This window comes from Bos taurus, chromosome 28 (assembly GCF_002263795.3).
Source record: "Bos taurus isolate L1 Dominette 01449 registration number 42190680 breed Hereford chromosome 28, ARS-UCD2.0, whole genome shotgun sequence".
Classification (NCBI taxonomy): domain Eukaryota; kingdom Metazoa; phylum Chordata; class Mammalia; order Artiodactyla; family Bovidae; genus Bos; species Bos taurus.
The window spans coordinates 35,608,991-35,633,580 of NC_037355.1; the positions used below are offsets into that span (position 1 = coordinate 35,608,991).

A 24,590-nucleotide genomic window follows, 5' to 3' on the forward strand; every position below is an offset into this window, starting at 1 on the left:
AGAGAGTTGACGTCAGTTTGTTCATCAGTTACCAGGGAAACCAGTGTCTGGGGCAGCAAGTATGTAGGCAGTTACCATTAAACCCTGTAATTAAGAGAATTGGATAGTTATGTGAGTGAAAGAGGGTTGGGCAGGGGATGAACAGAGAGCATAGAAAGCCATCTTGAGACAAGTGGAGAGTTGTCCTAGATCTACAGCATAAAGCAAAAGAGTGACCCCTGCCAGATGGCAGCTCCCCCAGATGCTGTCTCCCACAGGCTGTTGCCTCAGCAGCCCTTCACCTGCCCCACTTCTGCTCAGATTGGCCAAGCAGCTCCCAGCTCTTTCCTAGTGTCTGAGCAGTAATGTTGAGATGAAGGTGGAAGAGAAGTGGGCACAGCAGGTGCTGTTTCTTGGACTCTGCGGAGGCAGGCTGCTTTCACAAGAGCTCTAGGTCATTGTGCAGCTGGCTGGGCTTCTCTGGACCTTGGATTTCTGGACATCCATGAAACACAGACACTGATGCTGCCTCTTTACTCACAGGGCTGCAGTGAGGAACCATGAGATCTTGGGCTGAGGGTGCTCTTTGAACTCTAAGGTGTGTGTAGTCCTATGAATTGCAGTGGCAGGTGTCCAGAACCCAGGTGAGGGTGCAATTGAGTGAGTCAATAAGGAAGGAAATTACCCTACTTCTTGAAGAGAGTTTTCAGGAAACTGGGGCTGAGAGTCAGGTTACAGGACAGGTATAAGGAGCCAGTTCTCGCCCAGGAACTCTAATTTGCCTGGACGTGCTGGAGTCCTACAGGAAGCAACTGTGAGTGTCTCTGTCCTTGCCTCTTGTTTTCCAATGTCTAGTGAATATCTCCCTACCTATGTGGGTAGTTGCAGAAGGCAGGGTGTGTGTAGACCTTCCACTCTATGAGGTTCAGTGTTGGAGATGGAAGAAAATGGGGTAATAAGGGGTGCTCTTCACTCTGCTCCCTTTGTTTGGCAGGAGATGTGTTTGCAGGACAGGGAGAGGGGGAGATGTGACATCCAACCAGCTCTCTGATGCCATTGTCTGGAAGTCCCTTTGGAAAGTGCATGTCATCTTCCTCTTGGAAGGAAGCACTTCTCTGGCCAGGAAACCCCTTCCTTCCCACTACATCAGCCTGCTTGGCAACCTTTGGTCCTTTGCACAGGTCCCTTGGGATTTCTTCCAGGTCCCTGCACCTCCCATGATTCTTTTCCATGCTCAAAACTTTACAGCTTATTTCTGAGAGAGGAAAGAAGCCCAACACCAGAAGTGACCCATGTCCTGCACCCACCCTGATATCACTTAGCTCCTGAGTCACTTTCTGATGGTGACTGGAAGCTCTGTTGGACATTGGCTTTCCTCCTCTGAAGCTAGCCTCCCCCTGATGGCACCCATCTGACAGGTCCCCTCTTCCATGAGGCCCCTATCCCAAGTCCTCTCAGGAGGTCTGGGCAGGACTCTAAGTGTGCCAGGAACTTTCCTGGTGGAGCCCAGGAATGACAAATCCTGGAAAATAAGCAGTCATGCACCTTTCTGTGCTCAGGACAGACCTTACCAAGCATTATCCCTCTGGCTTTCTTTTCAGATAGCACTGCAGACTCCAGTACTAGTCTGTCCAGAGCAACAAGTGATAGGAAACAAGCCAGCATTGTAAGAGGTAAAGCAACCGACTTACTGGTAAAAAAGGGATAAAGAGGCCCAGAGAGGGAAGGGTCCCACTCGAGGGCCCTCAGTGAGTCCCTCCTGGTGTGACAATGGCCTCAGTGAGGAATTCTACATCCTGGCCAAAGTGCCCCTGGCAGGGATAACAAGCCCAAAAGGGATGACACAGACCATCTGACAGTAGATTCACGCTGCTGGCAGACCAGGTCAGAGGCCCAGCTGTCCACACATGTCCTCCCTGGCCAGACCTTATCCTAACTTTCCTGAAACTGCTTTTGGAGCCCTGTTACTCTTGCCTCAGAGGATGGGAGAGGAGATGGGGGAAGGGCTTCTCCTGACCTCCAGGAGCTGGGCCAGCCCTACGCCTCGTCCTTGGACCAAGAGCACCACCTCTTTCTGTTCCTCTGCCTAGGACATGCTTCTCCTCCCTCTCTCCGTGCTGCTCCTGCTCACACAGCCCTGGAGATCCCTGGGAGCAGAAATGAAGATCTATTCCCAGAAAACAATGGCCAACGCCTGTACCCTGGTCATGTGTAGCCCCCCGGAGGATGGTTTGCCTGGTCGTGATGGACGAGATGGGAGAGAAGGCCCCCGGGGGGAGAAGGGAGATCCAGGTAGAACTGGGTCCATGGACTTGCCCTGGTGGGAAGGGGTGGGCACTGGAATTGTAACCAACCCAGAAACTCTGAATCTTCTGCTGTGGAAACCTTGAAGGTGGTCTCTCCAAGTGGGTGGGTTTCCCCCAGATCTTCAGTCCACCTGAGACATGGCTTCACTGATTGGCAAAGACTGGCTTGCCAAAGCCCCCAGCTCTATAACCAGCTGTCCTGATTCTTCCCCTAGGACCTTCTGACTCTAACCACCCCCAAGAATGTACAAACATGAGTGAATGACTGATATTTCCAGGCCCCTACTCCAGAACTCTTGGGTTTCCCAGGTGGCGCTAGTGGTAAAGAACCTGCCTGCCAATGCAAGAGACATAAGAGATGCAGGTTCGATCCCTGGATCAGGAAGATCCCGTGGAGGAGGGCATAGCAACCCACTCCTGTATTCTCACTTGGAGAATCCCAAGGACAGAAGAGTCTGGAAGGCTATGGTCTGTTGGTTTGCACATGACTGAAGCGACTTAGTACACACATGCAAGAGACACAAGAGATGTGGGTTTGATCCCAGGGTTGGGATGATCCCTTGGATAGAAAATGGCAACTCACTACATTATTCTTGCCTGGAAAATCTCATGGACAGAGAAATCTGTTGGGTTACAATCCACAGAGTCACAAAGAGTCAGATGCGACTGAGTACACACACTCCAAAACTTAACTGTTGTTCATTCGTATTAAATGTTGCCTCTGCAGAATGTTAAATATTTTTGAACTGATGACAGTGTTGTAAGTTTCAGTTTAATCATCTGTAGATGAGAATAATATCAGCCATACAGTGACAAAGAATTGAGCCAAGGCTTTATTTCTTTGTTTGGTCTTCAAGATAAAGTTTTATCCTTCTGATGTACCAAAAAGCTGAATTCTCCTGCAGTTTCCAAATGTATTGATTATTAAGAGAATTTTCTGGAAACACTGCCCCACAGGAGATCTGGTTTTTACTGGCAAGAAGTGAGAATTTGATGAACCAGTGACAAGGAGGGGATCACAATGGCCCTGGGCCAGGGATGTGGAGGGATTAACTGAGGTCTTTCATCTTTCTGGAGTTTGTGCTTTGATTGGAGAGGAAAGAAATGTACAACATTAAAGCTGAAAAGAATATGTAACATCCCCAGGATTTGTAGGGTAAGAGACAAGTATCTTATCTATCTGTCTTTTAGAGAGAAAGTAGCTCCCAACATGAATGGGCTGGGGCTTGAAAATGCTGCCTAGAAGTAATCTCAGAGGAGGGGTGGTATTCAAAATGCTAGCTCTCTCTAGCTCCCTGAGGGGCCCTGAATTGAAAAGTATCCCTTCCTCTACCTCCCTGCTCTCATGGCCGCCATGGTTTGTGCAAAGGATGGGCAACCTCTAATGCTCCCTTCTAAGGAATGACTTGTTTCCAAGGTACCTGCTGCCCTCCCCAGCCAGGGGGGAGCCCAGGAGAGGCTCAGCCAGGGACCAGGTGTCTCTGCCTGAGCACAGGGGGTCTGGGATGTGGGGCCCATCCTCGGGGCTCCCATTGATTGCCTAGTGAGAATTGGAGCTAAGAGCAGGACCCAATGTCCAGCACAGAGGCTCTCACCACCCACCAAATACCCCAGTCTCCCTCCACCAGCACATTCTTGGCCCAGGCAAGCCTGGCCCTTCTTACCCTGGGGGAGTGGTTTCCAGATCTGAAATGTCACCTCTCTTCTCCAGGGCTCTGAATCCTCTTCAGCCTTGAAGTCCTGTTTCCTATGAGTACGTGTGTGTCCATGGGTTGGGGGTACTGGGATGGGATGAGGGACATCTCATAAGCTGTTTTCTTCACTCATTACCTGTGCCTCACAGTTTAAACTTCAGTGGCAAATTCCTTGCAGACCAGGACCTGGTGCTGACATTTACTTCCTGCTCAGTGCTAGGCAGAAAGCCATGTTCCACAGAGAGATTCTCAGTGAACAGAGAGATGAAATGAAGAAATGAACAAATACGTGAATGAACAAGTTAGTAGTAACTGACAGATTTCTTTTGTTGTCTTTTTGCACATGAATGCTTACTCACAACAGTCAAAAGATGGAAACAACCCAAGTGTCTATCAACATTTATTCACAGTGAATGAATAAAGAAAATGTATTGTATTCATTCTATAGAACATTACTCAGCCATAGACTGGAACGAAGTACTGAGACGTGCTACAAATTGGATGAGCCTCGAGAATGTCACTCCTAGTTTAAAAAGGCAGAGACGAAGGGTCATATATTGTATGTATTTATATAAAATATCCAGAATAGGTAACAGAGACAGGCAGCTGCATAGAGGTAGCCAGGGCTTAGGAGGAGGTAGGGAGGGAGTATGGGTATGAGGTTTTCTTTGGGATTAATGAAATAGTTTTAAACTAAAGAGAAGTGGTAGTTGTACAATTATGTCAATGTTCTAAATGCCACTGAATCACATACTTTAAATGACTAATTATAGGAAATTCCTGGAGGTCCAGGGGTTAGGACTCGGTGTTCTCACTGCCAGGCCTCAGGTTCAATCCCTGATCGGGGACCTGAGATCCTGCAATCTACACATCACTGTTAAAAAAAAAAAAAAAAGTTTATTTTTATATTATGTGAATTTCATCTCAATGAAAAAAGAATAACCAAGCTCACAGAATTGAGTGTATAATTCTTGAATCAATAGTTATTTCTCCCTTTAGTCTTTGAAGGTAAATCTCTCATAATTTCAGATTTAGGCAGCCCTCTTAAGGTAATGTGATTTTTAAATATTTGATCATTTTTACAAAACAATTAACATGTGATCACTAATCACAAAAAGAAGCAAATTAAAATTACCTGAATTGTGCCCCTTAGATAAAATAACTGTTAACACTTGCATATGCTCTTCTTGTGGTTTTTTCAATGTGTGTTACATGTGCACATTCCTGTCACATGCGTGGACATGTTGAAAAAACTGATTCAAATTAAATAGAGTATTTATAGCCTACATTTATCACTTGATGATGCACATTAATTTTGACTATCTTCTTTAATTTTAAAAACATGTTGCATAGATTTTTCTCTTCTTTATATTAAAATAGAATTGATCTATAATAGATTCAAATGTATATCATAATTATTTCATATTTGTATATATTGTGAAATGATGTCACAATAAGTCATGTCAATGTCATCAGTACACATAATTATAGTTTGTGTGTGATGATAACTTTTAAGATCTGCTTGCTCAGCAATGTTCAAGCATGCAACCCAGGATTACTAACTATAGTAACTTCACTGTACATTGTATTCCTAGGAATCAATTTTTTTTAAACTGGACATTTGTACTTTTTGAAGATTTCTATTCATTCTGCTCACTTTCCAACCCCACCTCTAGCAACCACAAATCTGTTCTCTGTATTGTGAGTATGTTGTTTCTATTTGTTTTCTTAGATTTCACATGTAAGTGAGATCGTATGGTACTGCCCTTCCCTGTGACTTATTCCACTAAGCATAGTACCTTCAAAGTTCACCAGTGTTGCTGAAAATAGCAAGATTTAATTCCCTTTTATGGCTGAATAATGTTCCATTGTATATGCACCCTGCATTTTCTACATCCGTTCATCCATCCACAGATACTTGGGCTCTAGGCTGCATCCATGTCTGGCCTACCATAAATGACGCTGCAATTAACTTGGGGGTCATATATCTTTTCAGGTTAGTGTTTTCATTTTCTTTAGTTAAATGCTCAGAAGGGGAATTGATGGATTCTACGGTGGCTCTAGTTTTAACTTTCTGAGAAACCTCCATGCTGTCTCCATAGTGGCTGTTCCATTTGCATCCCTACTGCACAAAGCTTTCCTTTTCTCTACTTCTCCAGCACTTCCTATTTGCTGTCTGATAATAGCCATTCTGAGAGGTGTGAGGTGACAGCTCATTGTGCTTTTGATTTCTATTTCTCTGGTGGTAAGTGTCAGGTGTCACTTCTGCCATAAACTTTGGTTCTGGGAAGGGGGGAGGGCAGGGAGTCCATGGTCCAGGGTAAAAGCTGACAGACTGAACTGCCATAAATACTGTGGCCTTGGGGCAGGGGCAGGTGCATTGTATGCAAAATCAGGCTAGTCTTGGTTTGAATCTGCCTCCAATTCTGCAAGCCTGTTCCTTCTCCTGTAAAAAGGGGATGCGGATATGCATTTCCTGCATCACCACTGGACCAGTCACCTGAAGGGGGAGTGTCTACACCCTACAGAACCCTGAAGGAATGCCAGGGCACTGACTCTAGAGGCAGCTGGCTCCTCCTTGGCTGGGTCAGCTTTATGTCCGTCTTTTCTGCCACAGGTTCACCAGGACCTGCAGGACGAGCAGGAATGCCTGGACCAGCTGGCCCTATTGGGCTGAAAGGAGACAATGGCTCTGCTGGAGAACCCGGACCAAAGGGAGACACTGGACCACCTGGTGAGCAGCTGGGCATGGAATGCAGGTGTCTGCAGATGGTGTGCTGCCGCTAGGCCATGGCAGTAGGCATGCACAGATTCTGCCCCAGGAAGAGGAAGAAGGTCATTCTCAAGGTGCACGGGGTTATTTCAGGGAACGCTGGAGCTCCTGGGGAGGGCGGAGAGTGAGGGAAACATCTTTTGGAGGAGGCTGCCTGTCTGACTTCTATTACAGCCCCATATTTTATGCACTCCACTTCCAAGGAGATTCAGTGTCACTGACTGGGCTGGTCCTTTTTCCCAGGGCCTCCAGGTATGCCTGGACCAGCTGGAAGAGAGGGCCCCTCAGGGAAGCAGGGGAGCATGGGACCTCCAGGCACACCAGGCCCCAAAGGAGACACTGGGCCCAAAGGTAGGAGGGTGGTATGTGGTGGGTGAGGGAGGGAGAAGGGAGGGGTGACATTGGCAGCCCTGGTGGGGACCAAGGTATGTGCACAGTGCTTGGAAAAGCCTGGAACCTCCGCACCTGGTTGGCCTGGCCTGGGCCTCTCCCCCCATATTCTCACACCGAGTGAATTTCCTAGAGGAGACCAAGCAGTCAGGAGCAGTCTCCCAAGTCGCTCTCTCACCTGGAGCTGTGAGTGACAAGCTGCACTGCTGAGGAGATTGTACCTGCTGAGCGCACTCTCAGCCATGTTTCTCCAATGTGTTCCTTCTACAGGAGGAGTGGGTGCCCCAGGCATTCAGGGCTCCCCAGGCCCTGCAGGTCTCAAAGGAGAGAGAGGTGCCCCTGGTGAGCCCGGAGCCCCTGGACGTGCTGGGGCACCAGGTGAGCAATGGACGTGGGGCTGGGCTCATGTTCCCCTGTGCCCACCCCCACCACCCTCCAGGTCAGAGCTGGCATTCCAGGATGAGAGCCAGTGTTGGGTTCTGGGAACTGTCTGTCTCCAGGTAGAGGGTGGTATGAGCAGCAGGGACTATCTGTATTTAGGGAAGGCTGGTTGTTAGGTTATGGGACAGTCAGTGTACAGAGAGGATGCAGGAGAGTTTTCAGGCACAGAGGGACATTTGTAAATGTGGAGGGTGTATGGCTGGGGGATAGGAAGTCCATGTGTGGAGGTTGGGGGGAGGGGTGTGAAAATGCTGAAATATATGTTCAGCACTCACCCATTTCTACTTCTCTGATCCCAGGGCCTGCTGGAGCCATAGGTCCACAGGGGCCTTCAGGTGCCAGGGGCCCCCCAGGACTGAAGGGAGACAGAGGTACTCCTGGAGAAAGAGGAGCAAAGGGGGAGAGTGGGCTTGCAGGTAAGGAAGCCTTGGAGGCCCCCGCTAGGGTACGGGGCAGTGAGGAGGCCTTATTTAGCTCAGCTGTCCTCTCAGGTGGAAAAGGCAATGGCACCCCACTCCAGTACTCTTGCCTGGAAAATCCCATGGATGGAGGAGCCTAGTAGGCTGCAGTCCATGGGGTCACGAAGAGTCGGATACGACTGAGCGACTTCACTTTCACTTTTCACTTTCATGCATTGGAGAAGGAAATGGCAACCCACTCCAGTGTTCTTGCCTGGAGAATTCCAGGGGTGGGGGAGCCTGGTGGGCTGCCGTCTCTGGGGTCGCACAGGGTCGGACACGACTGAAGCGACTTAGCAGCAGCAGCTCCTCTCAGGTAACCCATTTAGTTACAGGTGGGGGTCAAAGCAGGAAAAGTTGACACGGTGTATGGCGAGGTGGACTCTGGTCTTAGCCTCTGTGACTCACTGGAGGACAACCTGAGCAGATTTTCTATCTGATCTTTATGACAAGCAAACCTGCCTCTCCAATTCATCAGATAACCCTGATCAGCAAATAACTCAATGGATGGGAAATACTCAAGCTATGTGTATTCCTCTCCTACAACCATACCACCCCCTGCAATGCAAAAGGAAGTGCTATCGACAGAATCTGGAATTAAAATGACATCTGGTTCACTGTCAGTGAGGTGCAGGGACCTGCTCAGGAGATACTGGTCACAAGAGAACCACAGGAAATCTTGTGGGAAGCAGAGGCCAGCTAGGTTAGCAGAGGTGGGATTCCTAGGGTCTGTTCTACCTCCTTAACCCCACCCCCAACTTGCATCTCCACCTGGACACTCTTCCCTTGAGTCCTGGGCTCTGAGTGACCCCAGGTTGTTCTGGATCTGTCTTCACTTGGCCTCTCTCTCCTGCAGAGGTCAATGCTCTCAGGCAGCGGGTGGGAATCTTAGAGGGACAACTACAACGGCTCCAGAATGCCTTCTCTCAGTATAAGAAAGGTGAGTTCCTGGACCTGACCCTGAGCCAGGCCCCAAGTATGGACCTCAGACTTAGTCTGGGTTTGGCTTGCAGTTTGCTGGGCTTGGGTCTAAATTGGACTTGCTGGGACCGTGATTGGGACTGGACCTAGACCTGGGGCAGGAGTGGGGCTAAGGAGAAGGCTGGGACAGAGCCGTGCTCCAGGAGCTGCAAGTAGACACACGGAACAAGGAGGAGGAAGTGGTCAGTGTCATCAGTTCAGCAGACCTTATCCTAGCATACCCTGGGCAGGTCCCTATGACAGACAAGGGGATACCCAACCCTTGTCTTTCTTCCGTGGGGCCAGGTATGCAAGAAGCAGAGAAGCAGCCACACAGCCCAGGGCAGCAGAGAATCCATACCTGGTCATGGGGGTGGGGCTGGGATGCTTCATGTGGTGTTCAAGGCTGCTGGGGACCTGTCTTTAGTATGTGATCACCAAGTATCTCTCCCTAAACATGCCCCTAGGTCTGGCAGGAGCAGGCTGCCTCCAGCCTCTGGTCAGTTCGGGACTCCCCCGCACCTCTTGTGGTGTTTAAAGCAGAGATTCTTCTCTAAGCCTGGATCCTAAGCAGGCAGAGGCCTCCTGGAGCACACTGAGTGCCCTGTGCCCTGGGACTCTCCACCAACTGCCCCTCCTCCTTTTCTGCTCTCCCTGAGGACAGCTTTGCATTCACATCATTCATCCAAACTCAGTGATTGATAAAAAATGTTCTGAAGGAGCAGAGCATAAAGGGGCCTGATATGGTGAGACATATTGTTGGCTTCTTAGAACTCTAGCCAACTAAGTACCAAAGTAGTTAAGGATGAGAGTTGCCAGCGTTTGGTATGTCTTCCTCCTTCCAGAAGCATCCTCCTCCTCCTTCCTCCTTCCACCTATGTGACATCATCTACATACATGAGCACCATGTACACATGACCTTTCCTATCCAGATGGACCTTAAGTCTGCCCATGTATCTTCAGATAGACACATGGGCGTATTCACTGATACAAATACACACCCACCCAGATGCATGGGGTGTAAGCCCAGTAGTGTCACATGGACTCACACTAACCTTGTTCAGGGCTGATCTGGGTGCCGTCCTGACCCCCCAGAGAATCTGTTCCCTGAGTACCTGTTGAAGCTACTCAGAGAAGGGCAGACAGTCAGGGTGCAGTCTGGGTTCCTAAAGAGTCCAGGGAGCCCTCAAAATTTCCATGTATGACCCTAGAAGTCAGAGTGATGGGGATGGGTTACAATAAGAAGAGATACTTACGTCACACAGAGGATACTCTTTTACAGTATACCCCTACTTTAGAAATAAGGAATGAGACCCTGAAAAGGAAAGTGACTTTCTTGTGTCCACCTGGACCATCATTGCCGAGGTCAGGATGAACACATGGTCTTCTGGATCCAAAACAAGGGTGTCTTTAGTGCTGAGCCCATCCTGCCCACTATTGCCACACACACTGCCCAGTGGTCCAGGGACGCTGAGTGACTTTCATCACACGCATGTTGAGGCCAATATTAGGCTGTTCTCAGATGCACCCCCATCCTTTCCTTGCCCTCACCCCTTCAGATAGCACAGAACTCCCTGTGGCAACCCCATGTACCCAATCACCATGGAGGGCTTAGAGTGAGTATGATGTTCTCCACACTTCCAGGAACTGCCCTGGGCTGCATGGTGTCATTTCCCTCCCAAAGTCATTCCAACCTACAGAGTAACTGAAAACTTGATTCTGGCATGCAACATAGGGAGGAACAGAAAGTGCAAGCTTTAGTGTTACCTCCAGCAAAGTCTGATCCTTGTCTACATCGAACAGTTGGGCAACTTTGGGCCTCTTATGTAAGCACCTGATTTCCAGGGTCCTCATCTCTTGCATGATGGATTATCAGGAGCTAAGTGCCTTGCTTTTGTTCTATCTGGTGCCCTGGTACCCTCGTGGGAGCTGGGGACTCCAGTTGAAGCACAAGATCTAGGTGCTGCCGCATCCCCAACCTAACTCTCCTCTTCCCCTAGCGATGCTCTTCCCTAATGGCCGGAGTGTCGGGGAGAAGATCTTTAAGACGGAAGGCTCTGAAAAAACGTTTCAGGATGCCCAGCAGATCTGCACACAGGCTGGAGGACAGTTGCCCTCCCCACGTTCTGCAGCTGAAAACGAGGCCTTGACTCAGCTGGCCACAGCCCAGAACAAGGCTGCTTTCCTGAGCATGAGCGACACCAGGAAGGAGGGTACTTTCATCTACCCCACGGGGGAGCCCCTGGTCTATTCCAACTGGGCCCCCCAGGAGCCCAACAATGATGGCGGCTCAGAGAACTGTGTGGAGATCTTTCCCAACGGCAAGTGGAATGACAAGGTCTGCGGAGAGCAGCGCCTCGTGATCTGCGAGTTCTGAGCTCCTCCTGCACACACACACACATAGTGTGTGTGTTGGGGCGGTGGGGGTCGGGGGGGGGGATGGGCAGTGCCCAGAGCTGCATTTTTCCAGTGTTTCAATAAAATGGTGACCCTCTGCTGGCCAGGGCTTCTCCACAGAGCCACAGGATAAGGCCAGAGGCAGGGCTCCTATGGAATACATCCCTCAGAATAAAGTTTGAAACTGGCTTCACACAAGAAAGATTTGTTAGATGAAAAGACGGGCAGCCTCACTTCCCAGGAGCAAGGGTTAAAGGAAGTTCTCCAACTCTCCCCTGTTGCAAAATCCAATGTCTCTGCCTCATCCATCCATCTCTACCAACCATCGGTTACATTTGACCCTACTGATCACTGTCTCCTCCTCCTTCCCTTTTCCTCTCCTGCCTGCGTTTTTCATATCTTCCTGGCTGCTCAGCATCATTCTCTTTCCCTTGTCCCTCCTCCTCTCCTCCAAGTCCGCGGAGGAGGTTGGGAACCTCAATTCTGGCTCCCTTCTCTCCTCACACTTACTCCAGGCTTGGGCTCATTCTCTCCCATAGCTTAAATTCCTTCTAATGATGCCTCCCTAGGTACTGTTCTGTTCAAGACCTCTCCCCAAACCCTGGACTTCTCTAGCCAATGCAAGCTGCCGCCCTGGGGCTGGGAGTGTTACAGGAAGAAGGACCCCTTCCAGGGCCCAAAACTGGGTTCTTGTCTAACACTCGGAAAAGAATTGTCCAAGGAGACGTATGCACTGACAAAGCAAGAGATTTTATTGGGAAAGGCCACCTGGGTGGAGAGCAGTAGGGGAACCCAGGAGAACTGCTCTGTCACATGGCTGGCAGTCTTGGGTTTTATGGTGATGGGATTAGTTTCTGGGTTGTCTTTAGCCAATCATTCTAAGTCAAGAGTCCTTCCTGGTGGTGCACACCTTGTTCAGCCAAGATGAATGCCAGAGAGAAGGATTCTGGGATGTGGTCGGACATGTGGTATCTCATTTTGACCTTTCCTGAACTCTTCCGGTTGGTGGAAGCTTATTAGTTCCATATTCCTTACCAGGATCTCCTGTCGTAAAACAACTCATGCAAATGGTTACTATGGTGCCTGACCAGGGTGGGCAGTTTCAATCAGTGTGCTTCCCCTAACAGGAGGTGTCTCAGTGGCTGCCTCTTGCTTCAAGCCCTGAGCCTAGGAAGCTGCACAGGTATAGTGGGATGACCTGGCAGGAAGGTACCAGCTTCTCTGGCCAGATTGAGTGGCCTTACACCCAGTAGGACCCTCACTCTTGAACACTGAGGATCTCTCTCTACCCTTGACAATGTGACTGCCATTGGCTCATGGGAGAATATACCATCTGCACAATCCTAATCCCTTTTGAAATCTCAGGCAAAGAGGGTGTAGAGCCATATTCAGTTTCATCCCCAAACCTCTTCCTGCCTGGCAGTTCTGGGGATGTTCATCTCCACTCTGCCTCAGAGATAATCTAGTCAAACCCTTCTCATTTTACAGACAAGAAACCAAGACACAAAGAGGAAGGGAACTTATACAGGTAGCACTGATGCTACTGCTCACTCTTGAGAAAGGCCATGTGACTCCAGAGCTTATACTTCCAGCCTGTAAATTTTTAGATCAAAAATTTTTATATTTAGTTTGAATTTTTATATTTAGTTGATTTTTTTGACATGGTGCTGTGAAGAAAGATTTAAATGACATCTGTGGTTAAGAAATTATAATGAGGCCTGAATGAACCACAGGCTCATGGGAGGGGGTGATGAATATCCTTCCCCAGACAGGGGACCAGGAGGACTGCCTTCTCTGGCCCTTTCTGAATGGGACCCCCAAGCCCCACTCCTCTTCCCAACATGCTTGCAGCCACACAGCATATGTGAACAGCACATCTGAAAACAAAGCCACACCTCTCAACAACATGCAGCTCAGGTTCCTGCTAAGATCTTTCTCCTGTTACTGAAAATCTCCCCAATTCCTGGCAGTTTCTGAATATAAACATTTACACAATAATGAGCAAACAGCTCTCCAGCACAAAGGCGTGGAGCTTAGAACAGCCTGTTTTTATTGCAAATAAGAAAAACAACTGGATCTACTTAGGCCAAAGGGAAGTAATTTTTTTTTTTTCCTGAGAAAAGAGAATTCTGAATTGATTTTAGAAGGACCAGGTGGCGGGGGGCAAGCAACCTTGTGCCACCTCCCTAGCTTCTGCCTCTCTCTGCCCATCCTCACCTCTTTCCCTTCTTTACATATCAAATCCTCTGCATCCAGGTCTCTTGTGTGTCACAGAAATCAGAAACTCTTGCTCTCTTGCTTGACATCAATTCAAAACTATGTGAAAATGCATCTTCCTGTCTCAGATGCCCACCTCTGATCCAACCAACTCACTCTGGAACCTCATAATCCAACATGGCCACTGGGATGCATGGGAGGTCTTGGTGGTCTGGGCGGATGCTCTGTGGGTGATCACTACTCATCCCAATATGTAAGCCATGCCTATTTCTTGGCAAGAGGAAACTATGTGATGCCATAGGAAGGAAAAAATCTGTGTTGCTGAAGTCCACAAATGCTGAGACCCCAAAGCCTAGGAAGAAGCTTAGATCAACCTGCACCAGGGGCCACGGGAGTCTGGTTTGCAGCTCTCCAGCACAGAGATTAAGTAAGGAGAGTCTTTGGGCTCTGCAGACACAGTCCAATTTAAGCAGAGGAAAGAGGCAAGGATTTCAGAAAATGCAGGATTTTAACCATTCTTGAACACAGAGGTCTCTCCCTCCTACACCGTCAGTCATGAGCAAATGTGAACATGGATCTCCAATCACATCAGCCCCACCCCAACCACAGTAGCCATGACCCTAGTTTAGTAGCCTAGGTGCCAAGTGAAGCCAGAGCTGTAGGCCTCTTATTGTCGAGAGATGTTAAGACACTCACAATGCCAGCTGAAACCGTAGGCACCAGCTAGGATCCTTCCATTTCTGGCGGCGGGACAACCACATAGGCAAGCCTCTGTTTATAGTATGTTCACAAGTATATTCTGTAGTTGTTCTCAAATATATTCTATATTCATTCTCAACCGTCCTGTCACCAGCCCAGCCCACACCCTATACTGAACAGCCTATGGGAACCACCCCCCCTTTTTTTTTTTTTAACTTTTCTAGGATCCTAGCTTTGTTCTGAATTTTGCTGATATACAACCCTGGCATTTGAGTTGTTTACATTCAAAACATTCTTGATCACTCTTACCTTCCAGATGTCCTTAATTCAAGCTTAATGGCATGGTGGACTTTTTCAGGTTACCTGTGTTTTATATAGTACAGCAAAGAAACCAGGTACCTATCAGAAAAAGTAAAATATTAATTGATATGCCAAACATTTATTCAGGCATGTCATGCCTTCAAACATTTATTCAGGCATGTCATGCCTTCACATATACTAAAACCTGGAACTCCCTTAACATTAGAGATCAGATATAAAATTGTGTTTCAGCAATGGTGTTGGAGGTGCTCAAAGTGTAAACTGGAAATGAGTGGATGGATTGTAAAATGTTTTCACCAGGAGAATAGAGGAGAGCCTTCTTCCTGTGGAGACACCAATATATTCAGAGACCTAGATACTCATTATTGTTCAGTTGAATTGCCTGGGACTATTAGGCCTCTGTATAACTAATGACTGATATCTTTTGGTAGATTTTACTGCTTTTCACTAATGTTTCAATAAGAGAGCCCTTATGAAGGCAGACATTGCCCTGTGACATGTGTTTCTCCTGGACAGAAGAAGATGAAGGCCAGTGAACATTGCTGAAATGCCCAATTTTCTGCTGCCCTGGTGAGCACAGAAATGTTGGTGATTATAAGGTTGGACATCCCAGGATTCTGGACACCTGAGCAAATGCATGGAAAACAAATGCCCTTGGGGATCACCTAGATCCACTTGGATTTTGAGTGTGGTTTTAGAGTTGTTACTACATCCTCTGTAGCCCATCCTTACTAGATACATTCTGAATATTCACATATTTGATCTCCATTTAGTTAAGCAGAGCAGTCTCTCAGACTGCCTGGCTGAAACAACTTGGAGACACAGAGGGACTCAAGGGGGCCCTGCCTGAGCGAAATGGTACTTTTCATATTTATTTAGTAAGGAGAAGGAATGAACAAAGTGAGTAAGTGGAAGAGTTGAGTGAATAAAATCCTTCATTCCTACTTGTAAGTCTATTTATAGCCCTGAAGAAGGTGATTTCAAGATGTTTCCAGGCTCTCTGATCTGAAGAAATAGCACTATTACATCACTGCCAGCTTTTCTGCACATTTATCAACTCCCTGAATACTTCAATTCAGGGGTAAGGGCCAAAAGGTCAGATGACAACCTCAGGCCAGGCAAAGGCATTCTGTGAACAGAAGGATGGAGCAGGGTGGGCAGGGGAGGAAAACCAGTGGTGGGTTTTGAACAAGCCTAGGAAGCTTTGTTCCCAACTACAGAGAGTCTGAGAGAAGAGAAAGAGAATGAGGGGGATGTGAATTCTCCAAAGACTCAATCCCCGCAGAAGAGTGACTGAGGCTGTGAAGACTTCATCAAAGGATTCCAAAGCTCTGGTGAGAGAATAAACATCCTAGAACAGACATAAAAATTAATTTTAAAACATAATGAGAATGCTGCTGCTAAGTCGCTTCAGTCGTGTCCGACTCTGTGCAACCCCATAGAAGGCAGCCCACCAGGCTCCCCCGTCCCTGGGATTCTCCAGGCAAGAATACTGGAGTAGGTTGCCATTTCCTTCTCCAATGCATGAAAGTGAAAAGTGAAAGTGAAGTTGCTCAGTCGTGTCTGACTCTTAGCGACCCCATGGACTGCAGCCTACCAGGCTCCTCTGTCCATGTGCTTTTCCAGGCAAGAGTACTGGAGTGGGGTGCCATTGCCTTCTCCGTAATGAGAGTAGACTTGGTCATTTTAAAGGGTTTTAGAAAGCTAACATAATTACAATAGTGTATTACTGACACAGGAATAAACAAAACAATGTAAAAAATAACAAAGTCCAAAAGCGGGTCCAAATATACATATATTTATACACATATATCTTATATATGCATAATTAAGATAAACAATAATTCTATTTTTAAATTTTATTTATTTTTCCTTAAACTGCAGGAAAATAATCTTTCAATTAATAATGCTGAGCTAAAAGGTTAAGCATTTAGAAGAAAAACAAAATTAGATTCTTTTAGTTATGTATCAAAATAGAAATCAGAAGAAAATGTTAAGTAATGATTTATGAAGTCTTAGAAGGGACAAGAGCAATCTAAGACCGTCAGAGAGTGCAACGAGATGCAAGAAGGAGTAGTATCCAGGCTAGTTGACTCTGAAGGGTGGCGAGGGAAAAGGATTAACCATGCCGTCTTTAAATATATACAGTACCATGTGTAAAATAGATAGCTAGCAGGAAGCTTCTGAATAACATAGGCAGGCTAGCCTGATGCTCCGTGATGACCTAGAGGGGTGGAATGGGGGGAGGGAGGCTCAACAGGAAGTGGGTATATGTATATATATGGCTGATTCACATTGTTGTACAGCAGAAACTGATACAACATTGTAGAGCAATTATTCTCCAATTTTTTAAAAGAATAAATAAAAATAAAAACAAATTGGAGAAAAAGAAAAGGTGATCCACACCACAAAAGCCACAGTGGCCATTGATCCCTGCAATCAGGCTGTGTTAGTCAATAGGACCATAATCACTTCAGGACAGCTAGGCATGGACTCTGCAGGTAGACAGCTTGTGCCAGGAGAGTGGCAGAAAGAGCTAAACAACCTCTCACAAACATGGGTAAAATTCTGAGAGTAGCAGGCTGTGACTTCACAAATGTGGTAAAAACACCTGTTTTGCTGGCTGACATAAATGACTTCAATACTATCAGTGATATTGACAAACAAGATTTTCAGAGTAGCAGGTTGCTGCTTTGCCAAAAGGAGGCCGGGTTGAGACTGAAGCAGTAGCTGTGCAAGGACCTCTCCTGACAGCATCACTCTAAGTGGGTCCAGTGTCATTTCAGTTCAGTTCAGTCGCTCAGTTGTGTCTGACTCTTTGCGACCCCATGAATTGCAGCATGCCAGGCCTCCCTGTCCATCACCAACTCCCAGAGTTCACTCAAACTCACGTCCATCGAGTCCGTGATACCATCCAGCCATCTCATCCTCTGTCGTCCCCTTCTCCTCCTGCCCCCAATCCCTCCCAGCATCAGGATCTTTTCCAATGAGTCAACTCTTCGCATGAGGTGCCCAAAGTACTGGAGTTTCAGCTTTAGCATCATTCCTTCCAAAGAACACCCAGGACTGATCTCCTTTAGAATGACACTGATCTCCAGTGTCATTTAGTCTGGAATTTAAATAAGATTTTTTAATTAATGTTTTCATTTTTACAATCTTTGTTGGAAAGTGTAAGGTTGACTGAAACATCTGAAATGACTATGGAAATTCCATTTAATAAGGAGAATTGAACATGAATTGAAGATTAATGATGAATCTAGTTACTAATGTTATAAATTATACTTTTAGAACACTTATATTACTGGATGTGGGAAAACAGACATACATTACATAATTCTCAGAAACACAAAAGTAAAGGGAAATAACATGTAGGAAAGATGAGTTACTACTATTCCTGAGAAATAAAGAGCACATCTAATTCAATCAAATCCTATTAATTTAATGATGTGAAATACTGAGTTCTCATGTCAGATATATGATTCTGCTTTTACTTGAGGAAAATTAAAGCTTTTAAGTTTGAATGAAAAACGTAAAGAAAAAAAACTGTACTAAATTTTATATAGATAGTATTTTTCTAATGGAAATAAAATAGCATCCAGATTTAAAAAAAATAAGACTATCAGAGACAAAAACCCAAATAAAATATTGATAAATCTGCATAAAAAATTAGTATGTAAGTAGAAAAAATAAGTGAAAATTAAAAGAGAAAATTCATAAAAGAAGAAATAATGATGGCCAATAGTATGGAACCATGAAAAAATGCACAATTTGAGTAGTAATTAAAGAAACTCATATTAAATAGTAACAAGTATCCAAAAATCTATAAGCTATAGTTAAAGCTATTTTCAGAGGAAAATATGTCTTACTTTTGCCATTAAAAATTTTAAAACCATAAAAATATGAACTGAAAATAATTGAACAGTTAATCATTTTGAAACAAATGTTAAAAATAACAAAAAAATAAAGGACAAAACAAATAAATATAAAAGTGAAATTAATGAAATATTTTAAAAATAAAAGAAATGATAAATTAACCAGGAAACCAAACATTTTAAAGTCAAATAAGAAAAATGTATCCTGATAAATCTGTATAAGAAAAAAAAGACAAAAGATTAACAAGCAGAGCGGTAGAGATAAGAAAGACGCTGTAACCACAAACACAAAAAAAATGAAAAGAACTTTAAAGCAATACATTCATCTCCTTTCAGGTACTAGTCATAATTAAACAGGACGAGGATGAAGGGAATTTGGCATCTCAGCTCAGCCCTCCCTCACTTTAACTTCGTGGCCTGGGGTCAGATTTGATGTCCTTGCCCTGGGGCTCCGCGTGGTTACAGCTCCTGGTCAGGGAGGAGGAAAGGGTCACTGCTTTCTCTCTAATCTGGAATTCTGCCCAGAGCCCTAGGGAATTGGTCCAGGGTGCTCACAGTGAATGTGGTCTTAAGCCGGTGAGTCCAGGGTGCTGGAGACACATGTGGGCGTGGGGTATCTGGATCTGGCCCTGCGGGTAGGGGCTTTTAGGGAAAGGCATTCCAAGAGAGTGGAGCAACCAGGGGGAAGGGGAAGAGGATCATGTGAAGTCTCAAAGTTCTCACAGAACCCCCCTCTCACCTGGCTGCTTTGTGATCTTTGTTTGCTGACCCTGTCTTACAGATGCCAGCAGAGGGCAGCAGGAAGCCTCAGCTCCTGGGGCACAAAGTCACGGAACCCCATTACTTGAGAAAGGAGGCTGTGCCCAGAGCCATATTCCAAAACCAATCTGGCTACTTCTCTTTTGGATCCAGCTTGAAGCTGAGTCAAGCTCCAGAGAAGGGAATCGGATCACATGTTTTGGGGGAGGATTTAGAGTCATTCACGTGTTTGATTATGTGTTCAACCTTATTGAGTGTGTATGTGACTTCTTGGGCTTCCCTGATAGATGAGCTGGTAAAGAATCCTCCTGCAATAGAGGAGACCTGGGTTCAATCCCTGGGTTGGAAAGATCCCCTGGATAAGGAAAAGGCTACCCACTCCAGTATTCTGGCCTGGAGAATTCCATGGACTGTAGAGTCAATGGGGTCGCAAAGAGCCGGACACACCTGAGTGAGTCCTTTTCTAGGCCTTGGAACTACAGAGGTGAGTGGTAGTGTGGTAATACAAGAGCAGCTAGGGGCTCCCAGCACACAACTTGCAGCCACTTGCGGACCCTTCAGTCCATAACCAAGCACCTACACTCCTCACCCAGAGCCTCTGGAACCACCCAAAGCCAGTGGTCCTCAGCAGGGGGAGTGTGGAGAGCAGCTTGGACACAGGCTGGGGGCAGGGCAGAGGCTGAGCCCCTTAACAACAGGATGCCCAGAACTTCAAGCACTGAGTCTATTGGTTTTTGTATAGACACACACACACACACACACACACAAATACATATGAACACTCCTCAATCTGAATACACGCTGTTTCCCAGGCAGAGTGTCACTTGCCCAGGGCCTCACCTTCTGTGACACTCCCCAGGGCAGTTCCAGGCCCCTCCCTGATGTCCAGGAAGATCCTGGAAATGCACAGGGAGGGATTTTGGTCAGCAGCTGCTTTTTATCAGTGGGGCATCAATCAGTTGAAGGAGATTATTTGGGGGTCTATCAATACAAAGTAAAGCAGGACCCTCTTTACTTCATGGAGGGTCTACAAGGAAAGGGGAAGTCTGGCTTCCTGGCTCGAGGCCTCCTGCAAAAGTGAGAGGGAGGCAGAAGGCAGCAATGGTGATGCTGTTTCGTGGGACAGTTGTTTCCCAAACTGACCAAACACACTTGGTCACCTCCGGGTCTCATGAAGGTAACACATTTCCGTGATTTTGGTTCACTGGATGCAGAGCAGAGCTGACAGCCTGTGACTTTCTTTGTCAAGCATTCCAGGCAATTCTGCAGGTCGCTGCTCTAAGCACTGTGGTTACCAGGACAGGGCAGGCTGGATTTGGGGTCGGTGGCAGCTGGCTCAGCCAGAGGCGTTTGTTAGGCTAAAGAATGGTTATTTGCATGTCACTTCCTTAGAGCATGACACTTGCATTTGCCTGGACAAACCACGGGTCCGGGTCTCCTCTTCACCAGGTTGCCCCCCCCCCCCCCCCCCACCCAGGACTCCCCTTCCAGGTGGAGCCCTGCACTGAGCTCCTCCTCTCCTCCCAGCACCCCACCAGACACTGAGGGTTACAAGGACAACAGCGATTTTCAAAGTCTGCTTCCTGACATCTCCAGCCCACGCTCCATGATAATAAACAATCCCTTCCTGGTTAACAAGAAAAAAAAAATCGCTGATTCCTGGGAGGTTCTAAAGCACAGTTCAGTTACATAATAATGAGCAAACAACCTTGACAGCAGTGAGCAAACTGTGACCCCTGGTGCCAGCCACAGAGAAGGGAGGCAGGCTGGTCCTGAGCAGGAAGGGGATTTGAGGAGAGTGAAAGCTAGGCCTTCAACTGGTACCCCAGACCCCTATCCTTTGGTTTGGACATGGCTAAAAGTGAGAACCTGCCTCTTGAGAAACCTATATGCAGGTCAGGAAGCAACAGTTAGAACTGGACATGGAACAACAGACTGGTTCCAAACAGGAAAAGGAGTACGTCAAGGCTGTATATTGTCAACCTGCTTATTTAACTTATATGCAGAGTACATCATGAGAAACGCTGTGCTGGAAGAAGCACAAGCTGGAATCAAGATTGCTGAGAGAAATATCAATAACCTCAGATATGCAGATGACACCACCCTTAGGCAGAAAGTGAAGAGGAACTAAAAAGCCTCTTGATGAAAGTGAAAGAGGAGAGTGAAAAAGTTGGCTTAAAACTCAACATTCAGAAAACTAAGATCATGGTATCTGGTCCCATCACTTCATGGGAAATAGATGGGGAAACAGTGGAAACAGTGTCAGACTTAATTTTGGGGGGCTCCAAAATCACTGCAGATGGTGATTGCAGCCATGAAATTAAAAGACGCTTACTCCTTGGAAGGAAAGTTATGACCAACCTAGACAGCCTATTCAAAAGCAGAGACATTACTTTGCCAACAAATGTCTGTCTAGTCAAGGCTATGGTTTTTCCAGTGGTCATGTATGAATGTGAGGAAAGCTGGACTGTGAAGAAAGCTGAGTGCTGAAGAATTGATGCTTTTGAACTGGGTGTTGGAGAAGACTCTTGAGAGTCCCTTGGACTGCAAGGAGGTCCAACCAGTCCATCCTAAAGGAGATCAATCCTGGGTATTCATTGGAAGGACTGATGCTAAAGCTGAAAGTCCAATACTTTGACCACCTCACGTGAAGAGTTGACTCATTGGAAAAGACCCTGATGCTGGGAGGGATTGGGGGCAAGAGGAGAAGGGGATGACAGAGGATGAGATGGCTGGATGGCATCACCGACTCGATGGACATGAGTTTGAGTAGACTCCGGGAGTTGGTGATGGACAGGGAGGCCTGGCATGCTGTGTGTGTTCATGGGGTCGCAAAGAGTCGGACACGACTGAGCGACTGAACTGAACTGAACTGAACTGAAAAGTGAGAACAGCAAAGCTGGAAGATTCCAAACAAAGACTTGCAAGGTCTTGCTGTTCTAGGATCCAGAATCCAGGCTGGAGCCTGGGCTTGAATGCTGCAAGTTTTGGCAGTTATATTCATTCTGGTCCAGGAATGAAGCCTGTATCTATACTTTCACAGGAGAGAGTTGACTTTCAGACATAATTTAAACTCAGAGTCCACGTCTTAAGAGCAGGGAGTATTTGCTATTCTAACTCACTCAGAATGACTTTCTATGAACCTGAGAATTGGTGGTAAGTTGTTCAGGGCACAATTAGTTTGGAAAAAATTGTCAGGTAACAAAAATGGAAGACAATCCTTGGATCCTGCAGCGTTGCCCCTGAGATGGGCCCTGCCGGGGTCCAGCCCCGGCTGATCCAGGGTATTCGAAGGAGAAACGGCATAGGCGACCTATTTATTTAAATATTTATCAAAGATGTAAAGAGTAATAGAATGAGGATAGCTCAGTAGGAAAATTCAGTGGAGAAAAGAGGCTGAGTAGCTCGGTTTACGTGGGAGACCAATAAAACTTCAAGACAAGAAGTTTGCACCACTTACGTAGGCCGCAGGCGTCCTTCCAGTCTCCCGAAGGAGAGGAGACGCTGAGGCCTCCCCGGTCGGATCTTAGAAGCCCAGGCATAATTAGCAAGCATGGCGGGTTCCTCGCTCCAGATGGAGACTCAGCCAGAATTTGAGAGAGATAGCGACATGGGGAGACCAAGTTTTGGTGAACAAGGCCCGCACTTTATTTTTCAAAGTAGTTTTTATACCTTAAGTTATGCATAGAGGATAATGGGGGAAGGGGTGGAGTCATGCAAGGACAGCAGTTCCTGGTCCTAATTGAAGCCAGGCTTTCAAACTTATCATATGCAAAAGTTCAGGTGATTTACATCATCTTCTGGCCAGGAGGCCTGTTAACATTTTAAGAAACTTATTTTTCTCTAAAGGTGATTATTCTAAAGTCAGGCGCCAGCCTCCAAAAAGCATTGGATAGAGTTGCATTCCTACAGGGCAAAGGTGAGGTGGGCTCAATCAAGAAAAGAATTAACTCAAGGATCCAAGCTTACAAACATTGAGGCTACTACTTACATTTCTATACACCCATTATATCAATCAATACACTGCCAAGGACACAGTAGGTAAGGAGTATGGAGACTTAGCAGCAAACATTGGCCCAATAAGTGAAAATCCCTTCACCAATACAATTTCTAATCAATCTTTTAACTACTCAAAGGAATCTGTGTTTAGACTGTTTAGAACATCTCCTGCCTCTCACAGTTGGGAGGCTCTGAACAATCACATGTGGCTGGAAAAACCTATTCAGGCAGGCTAGAGGATTTCCAAAGGAGTTTGTAGGTTGAAACACTGTCACGCCCAGGAATTATTAACTGGAGCTGCAAGCTAACTCTTTTTTCAGAGAGAGGTAGTGGGGGACAGCCCCCCATAAAGTCAGAGGTGTAGGTGAAAGCACAAAGCAGAAAGTAGGCAGACTCTGGTTTTGGGGGTAGATGCTCGAGAATTTCCAGGGGGACTCCTGAGGCTTGATCCCGCCTTTGCGTATGCCGAGCCTCCTTCCTCATGACTTTTGTCATGGGTGGAGTGCCTCACGCTCGCTCCCGGCAGTGATAGAATTCAGGTTGAGCTATTCCAGATCCTGAAAGATGATGCTGTGGAAAGTGCTGCACTCAATATGCAATATGCAATATGCACTCAATATGCAATATGCCGGCTCCCGGCAGGGCCCTGTAGGTCTGAAACTGTATGTGATCATAGATTCATCCAGCTTTAAAAAGGAGAAGCCATTACAGATCAATTTTCAGATAGGGAAACTGAAGTCCAGGGAGCCAGCATGTCATAACGAAGACTCCTCTTCCATCAGAACAAACAACAGGACTCAAGAGGTTGCTCAGAGTCCTGAAGCCCCAATGGAAATGTGCTGCCTGAGGTCCCTGAGGTCTGTCCTTGGAGCACCTGGCTTAATTAGGTCCCCTGTGCAAGAGATCTCAGTCATCATATGCCCTTTAGAAAAGGAAAACATCCTGCTTTCAGCCCTTGAGAAAGTGAGAGAGATTATCTGGACAGTCTTCTTGAATCCATAATCTCCCTCTTGTTCCAGGTCTTGGGAAGCCTGGCTTAACTGCAGTTTCTATCTTTGGACTCTCATGAGAATCCATTTTTAGATTATCTCCATGTTTTCTTGAGCTGATCAGCATGGGCCCCACTGCTTGCTGATAAGAACTGGAAAGTGAATTTAGGGAGGCGGTTCCCTCAATCCTAGACTGAGTGAAGAATGCTGCCAGGCATACAATAGAGACAGGAGCTCTGAAAAGACAATCAGGTGCTCAATTAGGGAGAGAACCAGCTCTACCTGTCCAAAAGCCTGGGGAGAAGCTTCATGTCCTGCAAGGTGGGCCAAGACAAG

General features: G+C 46.6%; 1 protein-coding gene and 1 pseudogene across 1 annotated transcript; both read left to right on the forward strand.

Annotated features, from left to right (window-relative positions):
* Window positions 1-1,581: 1,581 nt before the first annotated feature.
* Window positions 1,582-11,600, forward strand: SFTPD (surfactant protein D; the record flags this gene model as incomplete). The annotated part of the gene is given in 8 exon segments (NM_181026.2): window positions 1,582-1,652; window positions 2,070-2,271; window positions 6,597-6,713; window positions 6,996-7,103; window positions 7,413-7,520; window positions 7,883-7,999; window positions 8,898-8,981; window positions 11,002-11,600. Coding segments are annotated over 7 exon segments (1,110 nt in total).
* A 5,160-nt stretch (window positions 11,601-16,760) lies between these two features.
* LOC101904235 (2-iminobutanoate/2-iminopropanoate deaminase-like) lies at window positions 16,761-17,782 on the forward strand (annotated as a pseudogene).
* Window positions 17,783-24,590: the final 6,808 nt, after the last annotated feature.